The following is a 22844-nucleotide window of genomic DNA, read 5'->3' on the forward strand; positions in this document are numbered from 1 at the left end:
TGAATATAACATTTTTGAGAAATTCTTAGACCTTTTTAGACTTCTCTGGTCCTAACATACTACCTGGCATAGGATGCTCTCCATAAATAACTGAATTGTTGAATGGGCAGATGAATGAATATAGGTAAAATATTTTATTTTCTATTTATAGGGTTTAACTATGACCATTACATGTACTTGATAGTTATAGTCTATAGATTAATTTGCTGTTCAGCAGAGATGGAACACCTATATGTCAGGCATCTTGTGAGGTATGTGAGGGAATGAGACAGGCAAGATTCAAAGAGTCAGGAGATAAGCCAAAAAAAAAAACAATTCAGAAGCAAGATGATATAGATTAGGATACATGCCATGTAGACAATCAACAGCACAATGCAACAAAAAGTATCTCAGTGGGTATAGGGCCCACCAAGAGGCAACCTCTCCTAGGAGGGGACATTTGAGCTGAGCTTGAAGGTTGAGAAGAAGCCAGGCATGTGGGGAGCAAGTAGGAAGGTCTGAGGAAGAGGAGCACTTAGCGTGTTCAAGGATCTTCAAGGAGGCCAGTGGTATGGGAGAGGGAGGTGGGGACAAGATCCTACTCTTTGTCGGTGGTTCAAGGTTTGGGTTTTCTTGTTGATGCCATGAGAAGCCTTTGGAGGGTGGTAACTGGGGCAGTGTCATGATCTGATTTATTTCATTAAAAAGATCACAGTGAATGCCGTTAAGGGGAATGGATGTCAGGGGTAGAGGTGGAAGCGGGGGGACCAGTTAGCAAGTCCTGGTCCAGGGAAGATCAAAGTCATGGCAGAGGGGATGAAGAGGAGCAAGTGTGGAGATTGAACTGGCAGGATTGGGTGTAGAAGATGCAGGAAGTGGAATAAATTAGAACCATCCCTGGAATTTTAGATTTATTATTTATCTCTGTTAGAAATGCATATTAATAGGAATAATGACTGTGTAAGGACAAATACTCAATGGAACAACTCACTTTCAGTTGTATCAAGACCTTGACTTAATTTTGTTTTATTCTCCACTGTGGATGAGTGGACATAGCCAGTGGATGCTGTGCATTTGGCCATTTCTCTAAGACATTTTCACCCTGGACTGTCTTTCTCACCTGATTATTAGACCTTTGAGCATTTTCCTTGTTCTGTCATAAAACTAAAGGATCAGAGTAAGAAAGAAGATAGGTTTAAGCTTTAATCCATACAAAATAACTCTACTTTTGCTCCTAGTTTTTAAGAAACCATTGACAATTGCATTTGAAGTTATTTATTTCACATGCAACATCCTACGTGGTTCCAATAACCAATACTCTGTCATAAATAAAACTTGTTCCATATGTATTTAAAATCAAAAGAAGTAGCCCTGGCTGGTGTGGCTTCGTTGATTGAGCATCAACCCATGCACCAAAAGGTTGCCTGTTCAATTCCCAGTCAGGACACATACCCAGGTTGTGGCTCAATCCCCAGTAGGGGGCGATTGATGTTTCCCTCTCACATCAATGTTTCTCTCTCCCTCTCCTTTCCTCTCTCTCTAAAAGCAATAGAAACATTTTTTTTTTTTAATCAGCAAGAGCAAAGTTTCTTAGTAACTTTGCTGGAAATGCACTGAGCACTTTGTGAGCTAAAAAGGCCATTTCCTTGTATCTTAAAGTAGAGAAATGAAATATTTGGGTTCTGATAGGATATTTGGTGCCATCCTTCTATCTTGAGATTTGTGCACTTGAATGGTTACAAAGGTCAGGGAACTTTGGTTCTGAATCAGCTTGAGTTTGGTTTTGGGAAAAAAAATTTTTTAAATATATATATATATATATATATATATATATATATATATATATATAAAATATTCTATGCGCAGACGAGAAGGGGCAGAAGTGACTGGGGCTGCCAGCCCTCCTGATCCGAAAGCCTAGACTGGTTACCCTAGATACATGTGAGTTTTTCTGGGGATGAATAAATTATGACAGTTAAAATAATTATGGTAGAGGAAAAGCAGCTGAGAGCACAGTTGACAATTGGGGCCGATTTGGCCTGATTCTGTCATGTCAAAGCATGCATCTGTTTGCCAGCTTACATGAAAATGCTGTTTTCAAGTAGTCTAGTGTGTTTTGTTTTTTATTTTTCCCCCTGGCCCCCTTAAGCATTCTAAGAAGAGTCATGGCCTGCTAGTGACCTTCATGAAATAAATGAACTGGGGCAGAGCTCTGTATGAATTAGGGTTCTCGTGTTGGATGTCCATGTAGACTTTCAGTTGAGTAGAAGGTTTCTTGGGTTCTAAAGAAGATACAAGTTGGAAGGGACCTCTTATTCCTGCATCTGGGTGGAAGAGCTTCCAGCTGACCTTGGAGCTTGTCCCCTGTAACAAGGATTATTCCAGCTGCTCAGCTAGTTGCACGGGTGTAATGCAACTTGTCTTAATGCTCTGCGTTACCATCTTGAAATCCTTAATAATTTTCCCACATGGGGCTTGCATTTTCATTACTGGTCCTAATCTCAGTTTTGTCCACATTGTATGTTGCACGCCTGAGTCAGGTTGTCATCTAAGCAGAGTTCTCCAGTTTTTCTGGAAAAGCCCAGATTTTAAATATTTGGGGCTTTGGGGCTGAATGGTCTCTGTTGCAACTACTCAGCTCTGTCATTGTAGCACAAAAGCAGCCACGGGAAATAGTGGGTGGGTGGGTGTGGCTGTGTTTCAGTGACACCGTGTTCATAAAAACAGGCAGGGGGTAGATGGCTTGTGATCCAGGGACCATCGTTTGCAACCCCTGATTTAAAGGACTTGAATGGAACCCACAGTGACAACTGATAGAGGGTTCTTGTCCTTTGGAAGTAAGAAGTCTCGTCACCTGTTGGCCAGCCTTGTCCTGTTCTGAAAAGCAGACTTGAGAATTCCTGGAGAAGGTGGGGCTGTGATAAACCATCACCCAAATATCCCAAGCCCACACTTGAACTTCTTCAAGATGGTATGTTTGTTTGTCAAATACTAGCAAATATGGACGATAAAAGGAAGGTAAACTCAGTAAAAATAGGATGTTCCTGTCATGGAATTGTGGTTTGTTTGTTTTTAGTATTATCATATTTGATAGAAAAGAAAAAAGATGCTGAAACAAGGAGACAAGCTGCATATAAAATGTAACCTTATTGCCCAGCCTGTGTCGCTCAGTGGTTGAGCATTGGCCCATGAATCAGGAGTTCCCAGTCCAGTTCCCTGTCAGGGCACATGACCAGGTTGCAGGCTCAATGCCCAGTAGGGGGTGTGCAGGTGGCAGCTGATGGATGTTTCTCTCTCATTGATATTTCTCTCTATATATCCCTCTCCCTTCCTCTCTCTAAAAATCTATTTAAAAATATATTTTTTAAAATGTCACCTTTCTGAATAAGAAAGGTGTATTCTTTCAGCCTGTATCAGGAAGCTAACTCCTGCTAAGGTAGTTCAGTGCCTTCGGCTGGGGGCTGGGGGGATGGGGGGGGGGGCGGGGTATGTAGAAGGGGTCCCCTGTGCAGCTCTCCCAACTTCTCGGCCTCAGCCTGCATGGGAATGCATTGCCTGGGTTCTTTTCCCTAAATGATACACAAAGGTTTATTTCTCTTTGGGTACCATTATTAAGAAAATTATCTAGGGAGTCAGTAAATCTTGATAGAAATCAGTGTACAGGGGGAATTTATATATTGATTTCCTTAGAAGCAGAGCGCCGTTTTTCATTTAGACAGATGTTCTGAAGAAGGAATCTAGTTAGGGGCTCTGGAAACAAGACGGTTGCTCCTGCTGGAGATGATCAGAGTAGAGATTTGCTTGGCTTTCAAATAGTCACAAGAGATTAATCTTTTCAGAACTCGGCTCCTGCCCATTCAGATGAAATATATGTTTTATTAACATTGTTTCAGATGACATGAAAATGGAGTATGAGCTAACGTCATTTTTAAAGTGATGTCTGTGATAAATAGTAACGGGAGAAAAAAGTCCAGCCAACTCCCTTTTATTCACGGCATCGTTCCCTTAGGTTCTTACCAACCTGATCAGGTATAAGGAGGAAAGTCCTTCATTTACCCTTTTTAGTTATTTATTCAGTCGTTCAAAAATACTTATTGACTACCTACTATGCACCAGGTAGTGGTGATTGGACAACACCATGGGGATCATCAACCAGTGGTCATTGGCACCAATTCAGTGCCAATAGAAATCCCCAATTTGGGGCGCATTGAAGAAGGAAACTTGATTCAGTGCCAAACAGCTCAGTTGTGCTGCAGCATAGCTGTGAGGCCAGCCCCAGGGCTGTGTGAGACATCTTCGGTGTTTCAGCTCAGCCAGGACAACACAGTCTTCAGTCTTCCTTGGGGAAAGTGAGCTCCCCAAGCCAGAGGGGAGCTGGCCTCTATAAGCACAAGTTCCTGCCTCTAGTCATGCAAATGAGGACTCCAAATCCTCACCATTTGATTGATCCAAAAGGCACTTTCCTGATTGGTCAGAATGGAGCTCCTCTGCTTGGTTGATGCTGCACAGCTCCAATTGAATGGGAAAAGCCTCAGTCCTATTGGTTGAAATAGGACTCCAGGACCTTCTCTATAAGGGCTGACTCCGGTGGCAGGCTGTTCAGGGCAGGCTTTCCCTGAAGACAGTTTGTGTGCGAGGCCCCTGTGTAGAAAGGGCTGCTAGGCTTTGTGGTTTTTGTTTTCTTTTAATTTGAGTGCAGTTAACCACCACAAGCCCTTCTTAGTAGGTGTCTTCTTTATTGAGGTTCACAGGGAGAAGGAAGGAAGGACAGACAATAAACCAATAAGCAGGGTAGCTTTAGATGGCTGTGAGTGTCGGCAGTGACTGGGTGGTCCAGGAGGGGGGGGGGGGGGAGTCCTCCATTGAAGACATGAGGAAGTGTGATCCAGGCAGCAGGAACAGAGAGCACGACGGCTCTAGGGCAGAGACAGGCCTGTGTGCCAGTTGGAGAACAGAAGGATCCAGGTGTGGCTGGAGCCCAGCGGGCATCGGAGAGGCAGGAAGTGACGTTAGAGAGATGGGTGGGGAGTTTGAGTGGGATCATAAGCAGGGGAGCAACAGGGTAAGAGGCTGCTGTGCAAAGGATGAAATCCTCAGTCTTTGCCCCACTTATTCAGACCAAACATAGCACTTGATTTTTTTCACCAGGTCCAGCAGTGATGGAACCAAGAATCCAATCAGGAGAGAGACAAAAGCAGAGGCTACCTCTCCTCATCCAAAGGTGGGGTTCTGAGGAGCCCATTAATTGAGAGGAGGTAGGCTTGGGTGCCAGGTGTCCCAAAGACAAAGGAGAGGAGACTGGCCGGGCAGATATGTATTCCACTTATGGATCCACCACTTTCTAGCAGTGGGGGTTCGAGCAAGTTAATTTCAATTCCCTGGATTTTCGATTCCTTGTTTATAGAATGAGCATCGTGAAATGCTTCCTCTGCAGGGTTCTTGTGTGGCGTGGCCATATAATGTACACGCAAGACAGCCTGGCTGGTAGCAGGCTCAATGAAGGGGAGCTGCTGTTGCTATTTTGTTATTAGCAATCAGTCATCCTAGTGTCGATGTCTCTTTTTGTTTAGGTATTGTTGAGTTTGCAGAGTGTCAGTGTTATCACAATCAAAGGGGTTGGTGCTTGGGGTGTTCCACTAAAAAACTAGACGTGGTTGTGTGATTGTTAGGTAGTTTTATTTACTTGCAACAAGTAAAGGCGACAGGGGACTCGTGTCCACAGTCCTTTCTCCCCCTGGAGGGAGGCTTAGCCATTGCTTATGTACACTGTTTGGTTAATGGCATGTGGATTTCTTCTTTGCAGCTGGCTGCACTTACCCATTTGCAGTTCTGGTTGCAGTTCAGGTCAAGCTCATCCACTTGCAGCTGCCCCTGCAAAAATATGGTACTACATTTTCACATTTAGCAATAATAGCGTTTAGTAAGAACCGCCCAGACCTTGAGACCCTTGTCCTATCAAACATCCTATATCATAAAGGGCTAATATGCAAATTGTCCCTACGGGCACGAGTTCAACCAACCCGGAGTTAGGTGTGCGCTGACCATCAGGGCGGCGCTGGCAGCAGGCAGCAGTGGAGGTGCTTCTGGCCCCAATGGGCCCCAACAAGAGCGGGAAGGTGGCAGGATGGTGAAGCAGATGAGCAGGCAGTGCCAGGCCAAGGCAAGTGCGAGTGGGGCCCGATCACCCTGCTGGTGGCCCCACCGATCGGCCCTGATCACTGGCCAGGCCGAGGGACCCTACCCGTGCACGAATTTCGTGCACTGGGCTTCTGATCAGGAATAATGTTATCTGGATGGACATTTACAAAATTTAAATGAAGGCCAAGTGCCTTGGCTTTTTGTGTCATCTACACTAGTGTGCCTTATGTCTGCACAAAGAAATGGGATTGACCATATCATGATAGCCCTAAATTCTCTTAAAAATTTAGGAAAATTTGGGAACTGGTTTAAGAATGTGCCTTGCCCACAAAAAGCCCTCCACTGTGGGTACAGGGAGTTGAAGATAATTCATCCTCAGGCTCACCGTGGTTTTAACCAGGAGTCTTGTTTGTACCTTGCCCGTGGTCTTTGCCCTCATGGCACTTCGTGCATGGAATCCACAATCCACGTTCCCCGAGTGAAGAGCTGTCATTTTCCTTCTCTGTATCAAAGCCTGTAAATATTCACACCTTGTCGGATAGGAGCCTCCTAGGTATCAAGTAGTGTTTGCTTTTGTTTTACCATCTCAACTTTCAGGAAGGAATCCAGCCCATGGTTTTATAATTTAGGTATAATTTACATAGTTTTATCTTTTGATTATGCCCTAAATTTTATACCATGAAATTGTAACACCCTGTGAGTTATTTCTCACTTGAGAACTAAATTTAAGTCATGCTTGTATTCTTTTGCTCCGATATTCAGATAAGTGAGATTGCTTTGTTTTTTAACTGTAATACAAAACAGATGAGAGCAGACACTTGTTCATTTGTGCTCTCTTGAAAGATGGATTTTTAAAAAATATTCACTTACTGTTGCCTCTCAAATATGTTTTTTTCCCCCCCTCATTAGTAAGCTGACTGGTAACTATTGTGTCTTCTCTCCAGTGGCATGAGAAAGCCCTTTGTTTAGAAGGATGTGCCTTGCATTTCAATAACCTTGCACCACTTTAGTTCCTCAGCTTCACAACCAGTCCCGTTGAAGCTGTAATTCCTCCTCCAGGTACAGGCTGTACCGTGCTGGGGCTGAGCAGGGAGGTGGGAAGAAAGGGGCCCACTTGGTCAGAGATGGTGTTTTCTGCTGCAGCCAGGGGGTCCTGGGAGGGACAGAACCTTTTCCCTGAGCTGAATTTTCTTGTAACTCACCACACACCAGATGGCAAATTTGCATAAAAGCAGCATTCAGTTCAGGTCAGAGGACTTTGCCCTGCAGGGGGTGGATACTAAAGGGGTCTGTGAGTGAGTTTCAGGGATTATTGAACCTTGGCCCCACCCACCTAAGAGTGTGCATGAAACTGTGGGTCAGCGCACATTTCTTTCTGGAGCGTTTTTATCAGATTCCAAAAGGTTCCAGGATCCAAAACAGGTTAGGAAGGAACCTTCCTGTTGGCATACCTCCCTCTTCACCCCCTAGTTGGTTCCCACACGGGTTAGCACGCACATCAGGTGCACATTGCACACCGTCGGGCTGTGCGAGCCTCATGCAGATTAAAGGGTAATCCTCACAGCACTCTTAGGAGTGGAGTACCAGTGTTATTCCCATTTTACAGATGAGGAAACTGAGGAACACAGGGGCTAAGGGCCTCGTCCAAGGGCGAATAGCTAATCAATGTCAGGGACAAAAAAACACAAACATTTGAAGCTGGGGCCTAGGAGGGCGGGAATGAGCAGGTTCGGGTTCAGCAGTTGGCTTGGGAGTTTTCATGACAGTTTTATAGTTTTAACTTAGATGTCACATGGAGGATGCTGGCCTGTGCTGGTATTCTAAGACCCCCGGTTATGAAAGACAAGCGTCCAAAAGTAGCCCGAAGCAGGGAGTTCTGGGAAAATGGAGGGAGAAGTACACTGGCGGGTCTGCTTTCCCCGCTCAGTTTGTGGAAAGTAGACGGTTGTGTGGTTGTGTGCTGCATGAGAAGTAGGTGGCCGTGCCGGGGGTTAGGAAATGTCTTCCAAAAAGCCAGCACAGACGTCGTCATTCTGGTGTGCTATTTATTTGGAGGAATTTCCTACTCATTTGGATGCCCAGTTACACATGCCAAGTCGTTCTGTTATGTCAGGCTTATTTTAATGAAAACAGTGCCAATTACTCCCACATTCATTTTCCCAAGAAACAGCCACTGAGAGCATGCTGATCAGGCAGCCCTGGCTGTGCGGCTGGTGTGGAATTAATTCTGGGGTTTAATCCTTCCCACTGGTATCTCGTACAGTGAGAAGGGAGTGAGCTTGCGCCTGGCTAAATATAGCCTTCTCCACTCTCAGGATGTGTGTCTCAGGCAGAAGCCCGGCTTGGGGCTGATGTTTTATCCCCAGCAAATTTATAAGGTGTCACATCGGTTGGAGCCGCTGCCACTGTGACTCTTCTGCTTTTTTTTAAAGGACATTTCAGAGATCATTCTAAAGTCCCTGTTTATGGCTGGTTTTCACTTCAACACTTAACTCAAGCAGTGTCTATCACCCCCAACACAATTAACCTTGTTAAAAGTTTGTAGTGTCGTTTTTTTCCACGTTCAGCCCTAATGGGAAAAACACAGCGGCTACATATCGATGTTATTTCCTTAAGTGAATGCTAGTAATGGGTCTGATTTAAATAACCAAGGCTCCAACAATAATTATACACAAAGAAGCATGTTGTATTCTTAGGCCTCTACATTTAAGGTTATCAGGCAGTGTTTTTTGCCATTCCCTAGGCATAAGCTTTTTATGCAGAGGAAAAAAATTAAGAACAGTTGGGTACATGTCAAAATCTAGTCAAGGAAATGCTACCTGCGCATTCTTTGTAGTGAGAGTCAAGCAGTTCACAGGTCTGTTTCTGATAAAAATCTGAGCACTGTGTTCCTTGACCATCTCATCGGAAATGAGAAACCCAGGAGGGTGAGCTTCTTATGTCTATTCAACATTAGATTCGAATCCAGGTCTTTGGATCCTTTGCTGATGATCTTGATTGCCTCCAAAGACTAACTTTGGTAGTGGGTCCAAGGCAGAGCAGAGGGACATGAGCGGGAGGTGACTTCCCTGCATCCCATGGTCGGTGGTACCCAGCAAATCCAAGAAGCGGGCGACAGATCCCTCCTCCAGCTCACAGTCTGGGTGCTGTGTTGTTCTAGACTTATTACTGTGCATGTATCAGAACACACACTCGAACTTGGTTGCTTTTCATAGGAGACCGGATATCTGTGACGTCGATTGTTTGCTGTGCCGCGCCAGCACGGCCATGGGTGAACCTGAGAGGGGGCGGTGAAGGATTGAGAAAAGACAGACAAGAGAAGAAAGCTGGGTCTGAGTGGGACGCTGCCCTCTCATGGAGATTCAGCACCACCGACTACAAACCATGTCTTTATTTTATAGCCACAGAGTCCCCGAGGCAAAGTAAGGGTGTGGTCAAGATGTTTACAACATTCCCGTGGGTTTCGATCCTACTCAATTACATGCACCTGAACTCTATCAACCCCACATCACTCAGGCAGGTGGGGCCACGTGTTTGGACCATAGGCTCAAGCTTACAACTACAGCTGTTGGCTATAATTGTGCTGGGAGGGCTCTGCCCTCCAAGCTGGGACTTGCACGTGACCATGAGAGGACTGTGCGTTCTCATCAGTCCGAGGCTTGAACCTGTCCAAACACTATAGCCGCTCTCCACAGTTTCCCTGTTTGGTTTCTCCTCTTAGTGCGCCGTGGTGATACCGTCAGGATGTGCAGCTCTGCCCTTCCACGTAATGACTGTGGCTCCCTGTCCGGTGAGCTTGCATTTCACATCACGCATTTAGCTTTCACACCTGCTGGGTCCCGCGCTGCTCCGTGACCCTGGCCGCAGGGCACCTGAAAAGGCGGGTTTCTTCTTTGCCTCCATGTGACCGGCGCCCCCGCCTCTGCTGGCCAGTGGCTCTATGTTTAATGCACACATGTGACCGACGTGGGGCTCCCCTCTCTCACGCTTTCAGCGGCTGTGACAAGAGCAGAAGGGGATGGTGAGCACTCAGTCAGGAGTTTAAGTGGCTCAGGGCGGCTCTGGGGATGGAACTTGAAGTGCTTGGCCGCAGACTTCCAATTGCTCTCGGCATTTCTCTGCTTCCCTGGCTCATCTCCGAGTCCTCACCCTTTCAGCTTTCACTTACCAGCCCTCCCCCTCCCCACCTCTGCCCTGACCTGCTCTGTCTCCGCCCCCCTGTCCTGTGGCCCTCTCACAAGGCACTTCAGTGCAAGTCCCTAGATTATAACGTTGCAGCTCTATTAATAGAATGTCAGGAGTGTTGGTAAAACAGGTACGGCCGTTTCCTTGTCATGGTTCCCATACGGTTTTTATTGGGAGCAGGTGGAGCTGGAAAACGGGGCTACGTGCCCTGCCTGTGTTTACTGCAAACAGTTTCCTGTATTTGACTGGGATATTTTAAGCTCGATTACCTCCCCCGGCTGATATGTTGCCTGTAAACTCAGCTGGTTCTCTTGGCTTCATGGTAACATGGCTCAAAATACACACTTCGGTGTAAGAGTTCAGCTAAAATAAGCGCCGAAAGGTTATTAATTGCAGCAGAGTTGGGGAATAAGTTGGGATGGCAGTGCTCCCAGCTGCTGTCCACGGGGTGGTTTTATCTGCTGGATGCTGTGAATGCTAACGTGCTGTTTTCTGCTCTGTTCCCTCATGCCTTCCCGGATGCAGAGAGAGGTAACCATTGATTTTCGCTTCTGCCCCTTCCCGGTGCCTTCGTGTCTGGCAGAGCTCACTTGCTGTCTCCATGCCTCATGCCACCGTCCCCGTCCTTGTCTTTGAGAGGCAGAACTTTATTCTGTTTAACGTTTGTTTAACGTTTTATCATCATCATTGTCGTGTGTCATAGCTTTAAAACAAAATGTTGAATTGCATCTGGGTCCCTAATCCTCTGTTGTCTCTGGCCCTGTTTGGGGAAGGTGATGGGCAGCTGAATGAGGAACTCGGTGTCACCAGTGCACTAGCAGGAAAGTGACGGGAATACTTAGGTTATGTGCCATGCTGTGTACGGAGGCTTCTCCCGCTTCTTGGAGAAGTAAAATCAGGACTTGTTTACGCTACATATTCTCCAGTTTTATCGGTGAGGTTTGGCTCCAGGCAAATAGCCAGAAGGACTGGCTCCATTTCCATCTCGATTCTGGGCCCCCGTCTGTGGAATTCCGAGCAACCTGTGGAAAGCACGTAACTCTGGCGCGAAAGGCATTGACGCTTGGGTCTGTGCGTCTCCGGGGCTCTGAATGTCAGCCTGCCCATCGGGCCGCGGGGAGGCTTTAAGCTCCTCCATTCCATTGCTCTGTCACCTAATAAAAGCTCCCTTTTCCCCACACTTTTTGCTTTTCACTTACAGTTTACACTCAGTATTATTTTGTATTAGTTTCAGGTGTACCGCACGGTGGTTAGACAACCATATACTTTACAGAGTGCTCCCCCTGCTATTTTCAGTGCCCACGGGCACCATATGTAGCTACTAGTGTTATTGACTGTACTCCCTGTGCTCTACTTTCCACCCTGTGACTGTGTTATAACTGCCCATTTGTACTTCTTAAAGCCTTCACCTCTCTCCATGTTTTAAAATATATTTTTTAATTGATTTCAGAGAGGAAGGGAGAGGGAGAGACAGAAGCATCGATGATGAGGGAGAATCATTGACTGGCTGCCTCCTGCACGCCCCCCACTGGGGATCGAGCCCACAACCCGCGCATGTGCCCTGACCAGGAATCAAACCGTGACCTCGTGGTTCATAGGTCGGCGCTGAACCACGGAGCAGCACCGGCCGAGAGCCTCTCTCCATTTTTGATAAAAGGAGAAAGTTTTGAAATTTTTCTCCTTGAGGGAATGGTCATGGTTACTGCTTGACAAAGTAAGGAGACACAGGCCATCGCTTTAGAGTGGGTCTCCGTGAGCCACCTGGCTGGGCTGAGCCGGTGCGCTGAGGCCCTGTCCTCCCTGAGGAGGAGCTGCTGTCTGTGCTCAGTGGTGAGGAGGGAGCGGGAAATGGCATAGACTGGGTGGGGACGCTCCCAGGACCAGCCTTCCAGAGGAGAAGTAAAGAGAACTTGTGAGCCTGACCTCTGGAGGTAGTGGAAGGTTCTGGAAGGTGAGGGCTGGACATTTGGATGCGAACCCCCTCGTCTAAAGTAGTAAGTCCTGTGTGAGCCAATGGTGAGGCTGCTTTCAGCTGTTTGCTAGTTCATACCCTCGGGTCTTTTCTTTGGGAAGCAGTTGCTCTGAATATTAACAGCAGGACTGCTTTAGAGACGGCTACCAATTCTGGTCCGCCCACGCCACCTGGACTGTTTACAGGTGGTAGAATTTCAGATCTGCTGCTTACACAGCCTGTGTGGTCTCATGGAGGTGCCTGGCAAGGGGACTCCCTGTGGAGAATGGGTTTACCCAGGTGATAAGTTCCTGGGGGACACCTTTTAGAATTTACTGAGTCAGCATCTTAAGCTTGCAAGGAAGAAACAAGAACGTTGAGTTGACCAGGCTAGAGCCTGAGCTTTGTGCTGTTAATGATGCTCACGTGTGGTGCATATGCCACGGGGTAAAATTAGAAAACAAAGTCCTCTGTGTGTGTGTGTGTGTGTGTGTGTGTGAGAGAGAGAGAGAGAGAGAGAGAGAGAGAGAGAAAGAGAAACCTTCTGGATTGGCATCTAGGAAGATGACATTTCTCACTCCCTTTCTCCCTCATCCCTCCTTCCACCCTCATAAACACGCTTTTCAGAGCACAGTCAGAATATAAGAGCAGGCAGCCTTGAAACAGGACCCCTCCTGCCAGGCCCTGTGCAGGTGGAGCAAAGAGGAGAGAAGGCCTTTATCACAGCGGGCTAGAAATGGGGTGCTTGGACCAAACCTCTTTGCTGCTGTTTTGTCCTTAATTTCAGGTGGGGCCCACCCTCTGCAGTAGTAACAACTCTGTGGTTTACAGAAAGATAGGCTGGGAGGAAAGGGCCTTTACATACAGTTCAGCGAGTCCTAACATAGTTCATATGCATGCAAATGATCATTAAAACATCCCTCGTGGGTTAGGAGGCAGTGCTTTAGAGTAGGCTTTTTCTTGTACTTGTTTTGCCACATTTATAAAAATACTAGAGGCCCGGTGCACAACATTCATGCAGTGGCGGGGAGGGTCCCTCAGCCCGGCCTGCACCCTCTCGCAGTCCGGGACCCCTTGTGGGATGTCCAACTGCCGGCTTAGGCCCACTCCCCACACCAGCAGTCGGACATCCCTGGAGGGGTCCTTAGCACTGCGGGAGCCACTGCGCTCACCAGCGTGAGCCCAGCTTCTGACTGAGTGGTGCTCCCCCTGTGGGAGCACACTGACCACCAGGGAGCAGCTCCTGCATTGAGCGTCTGCTCCCTGGTGGTCAGTGTGCGTCATAGCGACCGGTCTTTCCGCAGTTTGGTCTATTTGCATATTAGCCTTTTATTATATAGGATTGCTCAGGTCAAATACCATTATTCAAATGCCTGTCACTTGCCAGCCTTCACAAGTTCCTGGCTTCAAACATAATGTGTATTTTACCTGAGCAAATTTGGATTCTGGGGAGGACTGTATCAAATTGTGGGGATGTGGTAAAGGACCCCAATCGAGGAGGTTTGGGGACAGGCAGAGTGGGAGGGAGTCTGATAGGAAAGAAAAGGTTGTGGCTGCCAGACAGGTCCCGGCTGTGTGTTACCGCGCTTCCCCAGGAAGCAGAGCTCGGTCCCACAAGCAAAAGTCGCAGGGAGGCGAGTTTCAGCTCATTATTAAGGGAAAAAATACTCTGGTTCCCTAGAAATGCTCCAGCAGTGGGAGACAGGCTGGTTGATTAAGTGAGATTTCACAGGCACCGCCTGTCCAGACTGCTGTAGACGGGACTTCGAAATGTTAGTCTAGGTGACCGGTGAGAAGTCGGTAGATGCCTCCTGAAGTCCTTTTGAAGAAGATAAAAACATAGCAAATTCTATTTACGTAAGAATGTGATGGATCTGGAAGTTTGCATCACAGCGAATCGGAGCCAGAAAGGGCTCTTGGAAATTGTGTTTTTCATGATTTTTGGCATATCCCCCTTACTTAGTGATGAGGTTAGACTCCGTGCCCACGGGGTGGAACCTCAGTGGAACCGGTAATAAAATAGGACTAGAATTTGGGTGGCCTGACTCCCGAGCCATTGCCCTCCAGTTGTTGTGCACTGTCTCTGAGAGGACAGACACAGCTGAGACCTGCACGGGAACCACAGCTCCTGTCCTTTGTGGCACAGAATCTAAATACCGTAGTCAGCATTTGGACACAAGCAAGGGCCAGCAGGCCAGGCCGGCTTCTGGGCTGGGCTGCACAGAGTGGAGCAGCAGTGGGCTCCAGGCCGTGCAGGAGGCCAGTGGTCAGCAGGCGAGGGAGATGCCAGGAGTGGACACGAGGCCCACGCTCTGGAGCAGACGGGAGAGCTCCTCGGTTGAAGGAAAGATGTTGGCAGAGTTGGTGGGACAGATCTGGGGAGTTCTGAAATCCAGACAAGATTTTTAGACTTCCTGTGGGTGACCATAGAGCTTTGAAGAGATTTTGCCTCATAACAGTGGGGCTGATTGTGGAATTTTGAAAGAAAGGGAGTGGTAGGTGGTGAGACATTGTGTGTGTGACTTTAGGACAAATCTCGGGAGGAAGAGCAGCCAGAGGAAGGGGCCCAAAACGGCTTCCCTTGAGCATGGGCTTCAGAAGTGATGCCTCCTCTCACCTCGTGTTTACGTAAAACGTTGCCTTGGTGGTGTTGAGACTAGGATATAAAGGCCTCTGGACCACAGCCTGGAGGAAGGCTGCTCTGCCCTCCGTCTGGGCCAGCCCCGCGCTCAGACCCAGCCCTCAGCCGCTGCCACAGGACCCGCTCCTGCCTCTGACCAGTGGGTGCCCCAGGCCTGTGCTTCAGGAAGGACGGGCACTCGGGTCCAATTGTAGCCAGGCCTCGCCTCGGTATTGGGGATGAATAAGGGACAAGTCATCTTCAGGGAGCTGCACGGGATTGTGGGAAGACAAAATCATAAAGAAACATGTATGGCACCAAGTACATTGTATGGGGAGCCATGGCAGCATCGGGCAGGGCACCCACCCGGCCTCACCTGACCCCTAAACCTCGACAAAGGGCATGGAGACAGCACGGACAAAGGCAGGGAGGCGAGAGCAAGGGGGGCAGGCGAGGAAAGGGGGGTCCAGGGCATTTCGTGGGGCTGGGGTGAGGAAGTCAGGAAGGCCTCCTGGTTCTAGCGTGGAGGACACCAGCCGAGAGAGAAGGTAGGGAGGTCAGATGTGCCTGCGCGCAGTCAGGTGAAGGTGCCCCCTACCTGGAGCCGGGCTCGGGGAGTCCCACTGAGGGGCTGTCTGGGGCGTGGCAAGGCCTGGGGAGCAGGCTTCCCCGCTAGGCCTTCACGGTGGCCAGGTGCCCAGAGCACCCATCCCCATGCCTTTCCAAGGCAGCGGAGGGTGTCTTGGGGAAAGTATCAATCACAGTCTGTGAGAAGACGGCCAGTTCTTACATGAGTAGAAATCATTAAAAATAAATTCATCTGTGATTATATATGCAGACATTATCCTGGCTTAGCAACAAATGCAAAGAAATCATCGTGATCCGTTACCAGGCGGGTCCATCTCAGCATTTATTTTTCATAAACACTTTGATCTTTAAACTACTAACGGTGAGACATTGAGTTATGTGACATGGTTCTTTTGAAGCCAGGTAACGTCACAGTAATTACCCTTTTCATCAGCAAAATAGACACCTAAGCCAGCCCCGGCTGCATGCTCACCACAGGCAGGTGGGGTCTGAGCTCACCCTGTGGTCGCCCTGAGCGCTGGAGTAGGAGTCTAGCTTGACAGAACCAGGTGCCTGGGGCAGGATCCGGTCTGTGGGGTCTCGGTGCTCCAGCGCCCCCTGTGGCTGCCCGTCAGCTTCCGCCAGCAGCTGGGGTCCTCCGCCTCTGTGCACATGTTGACACATCAGAGCCTATTGTTTGCTTCTGCTGCCCACTGTTTGTCACGGTGTCACTCATGCAAATTCATGTTCTTCTCAAGCCTGTTTTCTGTGTGTAATCATATTTGTTTCTCTAGATAGAAGGTTTCTATAAAATTCCCCTTTCGTTATGGGTTGTTAGAGATTCCAAGGCTGCCGCTGACCTGGTGTGGGGAACACTGTACAGGTGTTCCTCGTTTTATTGCATTTAGCAGACACTACATTTGTTTACAAATTGAAGGTTTGTGCAACCCCACGTCAAGCGAGTCTTTTGGTGCCATTTTCAAACAGGCTCAGATGAAGGTTAGCGTTTCCAGCAATAAAGCATTTTCAGTGAGGGCGTGCACATTGTTTCTGTACATATAGTGCTGTTGCACCCTGAATAGACTACTGTTCCGTGTAAACATAACTTTTATAAACACTGGGGAGCCAAACATGACATGTGACTCACTGCACTACCGTGGTCTGGCTCCGAACATGCAATATCTCCAAGGTAAGCCGGAAACATCACCGGAGGTAAAAATGACAAAACTGAGGCTGTCCTACCTCGGGCACATCATGAGAAGGCAGGGGTCTTTGGAAAAGACAGTCATGCTGGGAAAATAGAAGGCAGCAGTGAAAGAGGAAGCCCAAGTAGGAGGTGGAGTGACTCCATGAAATAAGCCATAGCCTGAGCCTGCAGGAGCTGAGCAGGGCTGCTGAGCACAGGACGCTGTGGACACCACTCAGTCACAGGGCCGCCGGGAGTCAGAGCCGCTCAACGGCACGTAACACACATGCCTGTAGTTCTGTTCCTCAGAAATGAATGTCTAATATCCATGAAGCCGTTCCTCTGTTTTAAGTAGCTGTTGCATTTTTTTAACCATTGCGTACTGTTTACCACTGACCCACGGGCCACTAGCTCAGTTAGCGTTCTCCGCCAGGATGTGTTGGTCAAGATTCCTTTTGTAACGTCCTGATGAACTTTGTTTGTGCAGAGATTTTGCTTACGTAGCAAGAGACAAAGATACAAGAATATTGAAATGTCATGTATTTCGATGTGACACACCAGCAAAAGCCATCGCCACAAGTCTCCACGAGATCTGTTCCAAGGTAAGGTGGGTCGGGGTGCAGTGGCCCATCCTCTCTTTCCTCACTGCTGAGCAGGGAGAGGGGTGTAGGGATGGGAGGGTGGGCCTGCCAACTGCACATTGAGCCGCTGGCCCAGTCACAGAGCTCTGGGGAGGCAGTGGCCTCTGTTCCACCTGGAGTGAAAGCTTGGGCTGGGAATGCAGGTGTGAGTTGCTTTGGGGATCATTGAGGGGGTGCTTCCTTCAGACCCACAGCACTGTGAACGAGTAAAAGTGATGACTCTCCTCACGGAAAAGAGACCATTTGGAAGACGGCTGACAGGTTTAGACAGTTTGAGAACAGCGACAGCAGCTAATATTTCTGAGTGCTTACACTTAATGCTCAGAACTGACATACGTTATTATTAGGGACATGAATATTATCATCCCCGTGTACACTGGAGGAGAAGAGACACAAGGGGTCGGGGGACTTGCTCACGGCCACACGGCTAGTCAGTGGCAGAGGCGGGATTTAAACCCACATGCAGTAGTCTCTCCCCTTACCCACGGTTTCATGTTCTGCGGTTTCAGTCACCCACAGTCAACCTCAGTCTGAAAACATTAAACGGAAAACTCCAGAAACAAACAATTCATATGTTTTAATTGCACATCGTTCTGAGTAGCATAATGAAATCTTGTGCCATCCCGCTCCATCCCACCCACGACATGAATCATCCCTTGTCCAGCATATCCACGCTGTGTATCCTGCCCGCCCATTCGTCACTCAGTCCTGTTATCGGGCCAGCTCTCTCGGTATCACAGCGCTAGTGTTCCAGTAACCCTTACTTTATTTACTAATGGCCCCAAAGCCATTCGCATAACTTTTATCAACATATGTTGTTATAGTTGTTCTATTTTATTATTGTTGTTAATCTCTTACCGTGCCTAATTTATCGTGGGTATGTATGTACAGGGGGAAAACAAAGCATTTACAGGGTTCAGCACTATCCACGGTTTCAGGCAGGCACTGGGGCTTGGCATGGATCCCCGTGGGTAAGGGGGCACTCTGTGCTTTGTCCCCAGAGCCCTGAAAACGGTACCTGAGAGACATCCACTGCGCTGTTCCTGACCACAGTGGGCCAGCAGGTCCCCACAGGCCAGGGCTGTTTGGGTGGGTTGTGTTAGTAACGATGGGGGTGAACGGAAGAACAAATTTCAACTGATTAGGAGACTGTTACTGGGAGGGATAGTTACTCACCTCGTATCCCTAGGAAAACTGCACAGTTCTCAGAATAGGCAGCTGGTTTCACTCGGAAGTACAATCTGCTCAGGCACCTGGCTGGCTCCAGTTGCTGAAGGCGGGCTCTGTAACCACAAGCCCACGCTGTGATTTCTCTTCTTCAGATTATGGCCGAACGGAAGAATGCCAAAGCCCTGGCCTGCAGTTCCTTACAGGAAAGAACCAATGTGAATCTCGACGTTCCCTTGCAAGGTAGGTCGGCGCTACCTGCTCTCTTCACGGTGGCGCCCTCCATCCTACTCAGGAACCGAAGGGTCTTGGATAGTCCCCTGGTGCTTCTCGTCTCCTTAAAACATGCTCACATCCACCAGCACATGCTGAGCGGGCCCGTGGCCCCCCCACGGCTCAGAGTTGATATGTGTCAATGGGATTAGGCGTAAAGGGCCAAGATGAGTTTTGTTGTTGAACAGGATTAACAAATACAGTGGGGCCTTGATTTACGAGTTTAATTCGTTCCGAGACCGAGCTCGTTAAGGAGCTCGTTAACTCAAATTACTCTATCAACTCAATGCAAAAAATCAGCCAAGAGACAGCTGGTATCTCAAAAAACTCGTTAGTCGGGACACTCGTAAGTCAAGGCCCCACTGTATTATCCTTAGTGGTTTTCTAACCCATCTACAGCCTGGGTAAGGACTAGCTAGCTAAAAAATATGTGGGTTGATATTTTGGGGGTTCTGGTTAGTTGTTTTCCCTGATTGCCCCCTTTGTGATTAAACTTTCCCTGGGCGTGAACCACACCCAACATAGAGGACATCAGAAGCTGTTCTTTAGCGCATATCAAAGAGACAGTGACAGCTTTAACACATAGATTCCTGGTCCTGCTTTTTTTTTTTTTTTTTTTTATTCAGAGAGGAAGGGAGAGGTAGAGAGAGAACTATCAATGATGAGAGAGAACCATTGATCTGCTGCCTCCTGCACACCCCACATTGGGATCGAGCCCATAACCTGGGCATGTGCCCTGACCGGGAATCAAACAGTGACCTCTCCTTCCTGGTTCATAGGTCGATCGATGCTCAACCACAGAGCCACGCCAGCCAGGCTAGGTCCTGCTTTCACATGTGTGTCTGCCTGGGAAATGAAAGTTGAATGGGATTTTGATTGACGGAGCCCCAGCGTCTCTGTTCTTGTAGAACAAGTGCCTCATTTACCTCCAGAAACAGGGCAGTGTGGCACAGGGCATGCGTTCCAGATGACACAGTGATGGCTGTGTGTGTGTTGGAACCACAGAGAAAGATGTGTTGCTTTTGTTCCCTGCAGTAGATTTTCCAACACCAAAGACTGAGCTGGTGCAGAAGTTCCACGTGCAGTACTTGGGCATGTTACCTGTGGACAAGCCAGTCGGTACGTGAAGCATGTTTGTCTCTTTCCTCCTGCAGGTGTTTGGGAGCTCGGGGGGGTGTCCACCCTCCCATAAGGGTGGGTCTGCTGTTTCGGCCCCTTTCCTTGTCTTGAACCGGCCCCTGCACTGTCACAGCCAGAGCACACAGACAGTCCTGATCGAGAGAGCGAGGAGGACAGGTTGAGCCCCTCGGTCCCCAGAACGCAGGGATGTAGATAGAGCGGCACCTATTTCTCGTTCTATTTCTCGTTTACCCAGCATTCCAGAGAAGCATGACTAGGGCTTGCTGCCCTCTCCAGTGGGGCTTCCACCTCTGGGGCCAGGGCGCCTGCTTCAGTCCTTGTCGCCTGGTTGCCAGCGGGGAGGGCTGGGGGAGTCCTCATGCTTTCCCTTCAAGGTGTGACCGGGAAGCCGCACACACAGCAGTCAGCTCACATCCAGGGCCAGGGCCTGGCTGCTTGGCCTTAGGAAGCTGAGAGGTGGCGGGAGGTGCCGCCTGGGCCTGGATGGACCCTCGTCCTGCTGGGGTGTAAAATGATGCCGCTGCTTGGGGAAACGGTCTGGCAGATCCTCAAAACGTCAGACGTGGAGTCACCGTTTGACCCAGGGATTTCTAGGCACTTAACCTCAGTGAAATGAAAACATCCATCCGTCCTCTCAGAAATGTGCGTGAATGTTCACAGCAGCATTTGTTGTAACAATCAAAAAGTAGGAACAAGCCAGATGCCCTCATTGGACATGTGGACAGATGAGGTGTGGTGGTGCAGACAGAGGGGTCTTACTTGGCAAGGAAAAGGGAGGGCGCACTGGCACACGCTGCCATGTGATGAGCCTTAACCACATGTGCGAAGTGGGAGAAGCCAGTCACAAAGGCCCACATGCTCTGGTTCCATGTGGGAAATGTCCAGAACAGGCAAATCTCTAGATAGAAATTGATTGCCTAGGGCTAGGGGGCTGGGAGGCCATAGAGGGTGACTCCTAAACGGTACAGGATTTCTTTGTGGGGTGATGAAAATTTTCTAAAATGGACTGTGGTGATGGTTGCACAACTCTGAATATAGCAACAACGAAAAATTGAATTATACATTAAAAAAATTTTTTTTAATCCTCACCTGCGGATGTTTTGTTGATTTTTTTTAAAACTCTTCACCTGAGGATATTTTTTCCATTGATTTTTAGAGAGTGGAAGGAGAGAGGGGAGAGAGAGGAGAGAGAGAAACTTCTATGTGAGAGAAACACATTGACTGCCTCCTGCATGCACCCCGACTGGGCCCAGGGCAGGGGGTTGAACCTGCAACCCTTTGATGCACAGGCCAATGCTCTCACTACTGGGCCACACAGGCCAGGGCTGTTTTACTGATTTTAGAGGGAGGGGAAAGAAGGGAGAGAAACATCGATGTTTGAGAGTAGCATCAATTGGTTGCTTCCTGTACGTGCCTCCACTGGGGATCGAACCCACAACCTAGGTATGTGCACTGACCAGGAATTGAACCCACAGTCCTTCAGTGTATGGGACAACACTCCAACCAACTGAGCCACACGGCCTGGGCTGAATTAGGCACTTTGAGTGAGCGACTTGTATGTTATGTGAATTATATCTCAATAAAGTTGTTATTCCATTCCCCCCCCCCCCAGAAAAAAAACAACTGTGGGAACACCCAGTAAAAGTGCCCCATTGAATAGCTCCTACAACTTTTGTAAAGATTGCCACCCATGCTTGGCCTTGTAGAAGCAACAACATAAATGCTGGCTTCTGTTGGGTCCCCTTTCCAAAGCTCTGTGCTTAGAGAAACGTAGCATTTGCTCGAGCACTGTTCATACAGTCAGGGCTGGGGAACCCTGAGGGAGGAAGAGGAAGGAGCATGTGGCGATCAGACAGGACATCACACACTACATCTCAGATTTCTCGTGACCCTTCTTCTTGTTGAAAAAGCTGCATTTTATTTTTTTAAGCAAACATGAGAAATGAAATGTCTCCTGGGGCTATAAAAAAATATCCGCCTGGGTGATTTGGGCCCTCATTTGTGAGTGACAAGTAGCTGTAGGGCCCTTGTTCAATGATTCCTTCAATCCGTTCAGGAATGGATACCCTGAACAATGCCATAGAGAGTCTCATGACCTCGTCCAGCCAGGAGGATTGGCCGTCCGTGAACATGAGCGTGGCCGATGCCACCGTGACTGTCATCAGTGAGAAGGTAGGAAGGGTCGCGCATGCCGTTGGCCTGTCTGGTTACACTGGGGTTTTGGACACAAGAGTCTTCCGTGAAACTTAGGTTCCTAGCCGGGGCTGGAGCTCTGGGGAGCTGTGCTTGCTTATGACTAAAATAGCCTCCGTTAAAACAAACAAAAGAAAGATGTGCCCTTTGTGTCTGGGTGTCTGCACACATTGGCTGGTGGTGACTGGAAGGCACTAGCAGTATCGCACGGGTGGCTTGGTTTTCTGGCTGGTCCCTCTCGGGCTCCAGGGGCAAGTGGGCTGTGCTTTCTGGGGTTGGGGGGCAGGAGAGGCTTCCATTATCGGAGATCCTACGGTTTGGTAGTAGCAGGGGCCGCTGGCCATCTTGAGTGAGGCCAGCATTCGCCTCCACTCACATTATCCCAACTTTGTGGCTGAAGAAACTGAAGCAGAGAGGTTAGGTAACTACCCAAGGTCGCCGAGCTGGAAGCAGCAGGGTCAGGACGGAACACAGGCAGGCCGGCTGCAGATCTCTCACCTGCCTCGGTGAAACACCGTCACGGGAAGACCCCGCATCCTTGGCGGCGGCTCTGTGCTCCAGCAGGTCACCTTCAGGCCCCCTCCCCTTCTCAGGGAGAGTGAGACGCCCACTGACCCTGCCTGCCTCGCCAGCGTGCGGCGCTGGGTTTTCCTCCGTCTCCAAACCAGTCGCGCCCTTGCCTGCTCCTGTGCTCCGCGCCTTTGCCTCACCCAGAGTTCCACTTGAACCTAATTTCCCCCAAGAAGACTCCCAGGCGTCCCAGACCAGCTCAGCTGGCCTGTTAATCCCACAGCACCTGCGTGA

The 22844-nt window shown here is 48.8% G+C and overlaps 1 protein-coding gene across 3 annotated transcripts in view; it reads left to right on the plus strand.

The window, feature by feature from the left end:
* Positions 1 to 22844, plus strand: part of APBB2 (amyloid beta precursor protein binding family B member 2) — a 328097-nt gene that overhangs the window by 299867 nt on the left and 5386 nt on the right. For 2 of the 3 annotated variants that reach the window (XM_081092795.1, XM_081092796.1), the window contains 4 exons: positions 17114 to 17228; positions 18590 to 18677; positions 19743 to 19826; positions 21904 to 22019. In XM_081092795.1, coding sequence (XP_080948921.1) covers positions 17114 to 17228; positions 18590 to 18677; positions 19743 to 19826; positions 21904 to 22019 — 403 coding nt within the window. Of the gene's footprint in view, positions 1 to 9903; positions 10834 to 17113; positions 17229 to 18589; positions 18678 to 19742; positions 19827 to 21903; positions 22020 to 22844 lie in introns of those variants that run through there. The other variant, XM_081092797.1, reaches the window with a different exon arrangement.

Source organism: Myotis nattereri (assembly GCF_964212035.1).
Source record: "Myotis nattereri genome assembly, chromosome: 1".
Taxonomy (NCBI): Eukaryota; Metazoa; Chordata; class Mammalia; order Chiroptera; family Vespertilionidae; genus Myotis; species Myotis nattereri.